The sequence below is a fragment of the Plasmodium reichenowi genome, chromosome 4 (assembly GCF_001601855.1).
Source record: "Plasmodium reichenowi strain SY57 chromosome 4, whole genome shotgun sequence".
NCBI classification, from domain to species: Eukaryota; Apicomplexa; class Aconoidasida; order Haemosporida; family Plasmodiidae; genus Plasmodium; species Plasmodium reichenowi.
The window spans coordinates 749,642-752,944 of NC_033649.1; the positions used below are offsets into that span (position 1 = coordinate 749,642).

Here is a 3,303-nt window from a genome sequence, read left to right on the forward strand (position 1 = left end):
TTTTTTTTTTTTTTTTTTTTTTTTTTTTTTTTTTTTTTTTATTTCCTATTTTTGTAGCTAGCTAATATATATACCTATTTTATGTTTAATTTTATGTTTAATTTTATTTTAATTTTATTTTAATTTTATTTTAATTCTTGTTACTTTTTAGAGAATTTATATGTACATGATGCAACAGATGAATATTTGGTATCAAACTTGATGAATAAGGTTGATAGAATGAAGAGTGATCAAAATGATGAAAAGAATAAAATTATAAGAAATGTAGGGAAAAGCTTAAGAGGATTTTTTAATTTTGATTATGTTTTGTGTTTGAACGTAGGTGAATATATACCTAAGGTTAGAAAGAATTTTATAGTTTAATGGATTGTAATGTATATTATGTTTTACAAAATAAAAAAAAAGAAAAAACTATATTATAAATAATATATATATATATATATATATATATATATGTTTGTGTAAATATTTTTGTTATAGAAAAAAGAAGAAATATTCTTAAAAAATTTAGACAGGTTAAATGATAAGGGCATTATAATATCGTGGGATAAACCAAATAGTTTTAATATAGGAACCATAAATGAGAAGGCTGAAACAGAAATATTGGACGTTTTTTTAAATAATTATAATTATACATATGATGAAAAGAATAGTAAAATATTCAGAGATAGTTGTAACAATGATGTCCATAAAAAGTGTATTTATATATTTGAGAAAAAGAAAAGATAACTTTTTTTTTTTTTTAGATTACATAAATGTAAATATAAATATAAATATAAATAAATAAATAAATAAATAAATAAATATATATATATATATATATATATATATATATATAATAATAAAAATAACATGTTATATACACATATTATGAACTCTTTAGTTTTTCATGTGACCATTGTATTTTTTCGTTTTTTTTTTTATGTATTTATTTTTTTCTATTTTTTGGTACCTTTTAATTGAAACATTTTTATATTTTTTATAAGGTTAAATGTGTTGCCTTTTTTTTAATTTCATTGTTATTATTTTTTTTTTTTAATTTATATAATATTTTTCATTAGTACCTTTTAATTAAAAAAAAAAAATAAAAAATAATAAAAAATAATATATATATATATATAAATTATACATATAATATATATATATATATATATATATTTATTTATTTGTGCTTAATAAAATGTGATAAGCAAATATTGCCCCTCCATTTTTATATATGCGTTAATTAATTAATATTTTCTTTTGTGCTATAATTTGTATAGCATCATACATAAAATTATGAGTATAAAACAAAAAACACATCTCTGTATATTTTGTTGCATCATATTATTTAATCATATAAAGTAAACATATGTATTATATATATATATATATAATATACATATTTGTTTGTATTCCTTTATCTGACTCCTTATAAAATGAAATATGTGTGTAAGGAAAAAAAAAAAAAAAAAAAAAATCAATAAATAAAAATAAATAAAAATAAATAAAAATAAATAAATAAATAAAATAACTTTTAAAAATAGTATATTATGTAAATATATTTTTATATGTATGAATTTTTTAACTATGCTTAGTACATTGAAATATTATTATTTTTTTTATATGCATATATATATACCTTGAAATATATATGCCCTTATATTTTATCAATATATATAATATAATATAATAAAATCAAAGTATATGTATATAATATATATATATATATATATATATATATATAATGTGTTTTTTTTTTCATGTGAACAAAAAAAAAAAAAATAATATAATTATTTTATAAGATGAGAAAGAACTATATAAAAAAAGGAGATAATAAATATGAACAAAATAACCATGGGGTTAATAATATTAGTGAAAAAAAAAGGAACAGCCATGTTAATAACAATATAAGAATAGAAAATGAAGAAAAAAGTAATATTAATGATAAAGTATTAGGAATCGAACAAAATAATATATGTCGTAGAAAATCCTATTCAGATGTTTCTGAAAGAACAAAAAATAAGAATAATGAAATATCGATAATAAGAACAAGACGTATGACAATAGGTAATACACAAAGAGAGAATATATATTTAACAAGTAAAATATGTGATAAAAATGAATTGTTAGGGAAATTTCCGAATGAAAGAAATATATCAAAAGATAAATGTTTTTTAAAAAAAATGAATAATATAAATAATAAAAAAGAAGTTAAAATAAATAATAAAAGAAAAAATATTACAAAAAGTTATGTAAATAATAATTGTAAATTAAATCATCATCATCATCATCATAATAATAATAATATTAAAAAAAATAATGAATATAAATGTACACATAAAAAAGAAAAGTATATATTCAATACTTGTGAAATTAATTCAATAAAAGTAAATAATAATATATATATTTGTCAGTTTAAAGATAAGTTAAATAAAGTACATAAACATTTCTTTCCAATATATAAATATGGAGATGCGAGCACAGCAAAAAATAGAGCACACATGTTACAATTACATGTATGTTCTTGTATATATTGTCAAAATGGTATTTTGTGCAATTTTGTTGAATATTATATGTTATAAATATTGGAAGCGTACGCAAGAAACCACATACATACACATAAATATATGTATGTATGTATGTATGTATGTATGTAGTATTTATGGTTTATATGTTCATTTGTTCCCTAATTTATTTATTTATTTATTTGTTCATCTATTTTATTTTTAATTTTTTTTTTTGTGTTTCATATATTTATACGTTAATTCTTAAGAGTTTCCATAATTTCTTCTTTTTTATCATTGTCTACATAAATATTTTTAAAATATTTTCCCCTTCATATATTTGTAATGCCTCATATTATCCGTGGGGGGATTTTATTTTATACATAATTCAAAACAATTTTGTCTTACTTTATCTTATTTTAACAAAAAAAAAAAATAATATAAAATAATATAAAATAAAATAAAATAAAATAAAACACTATAATATTATGCTATTTATTTTTTTAATTTTTAAATATACATCAAAAATAACTCTGATATATATATATATATCGTATTATATAGAAGAATAAATAGGTAGTTATTTTCCTTATGTATTCTTTTTAATTTTTTTTATCATACAATTGGTATATAATTCGTTCATATAATATAGTTAAATATGTAGTTTTGGCTAGCCATACTGTTAACATTTTTTTTTTTTTTTTTTTTTTTTTTTTTAATTTAATAAATAGATTAATTTTTTTTTTTTTAATTTTTTTATTTGTTTTTTTTTGTTTCCCACTTTTTTTTTTTTATCTTTTTTTTTTTTTTTTTTTTT

At 16.7% G+C, this 3,303-nt stretch overlaps 2 protein-coding genes across 2 annotated transcripts in view; both read left to right on the top strand.

The window, feature by feature from the left end:
• Positions 1 to 729, top strand: part of PRSY57_0420100 (hypothetical protein) — a gene marked incomplete at both ends in the record, with an annotated part of 1,774 nt that extends 1,045 nt beyond the window's left edge. Inside the window, 2 exons of the mRNA XM_020114530.1 lie at positions 152 to 339; positions 481 to 729. Of these exons, the coding sequence (XP_019970807.1) occupies positions 152 to 339; positions 481 to 729 (437 nt within the window). The remainder of the gene's footprint in view (positions 1 to 151; positions 340 to 480) is intronic.
• Positions 730 to 1,784: 1,055 nt separating this feature from the next.
• On the top strand, positions 1,785 to 2,564 carry PRSY57_0420200 (hypothetical protein; the record flags this gene model as incomplete). The annotated part of the gene is made up of 1 exon (XM_020114531.1): positions 1,785 to 2,564. One exon carries the CDS (start codon positions 1,785 to 1,787, stop codon positions 2,562 to 2,564), a length of 780 nt encoding a protein of 259 aa, XP_019970808.1.
• Between the last annotated feature and the right edge of the window lie 739 nt (positions 2,565 to 3,303).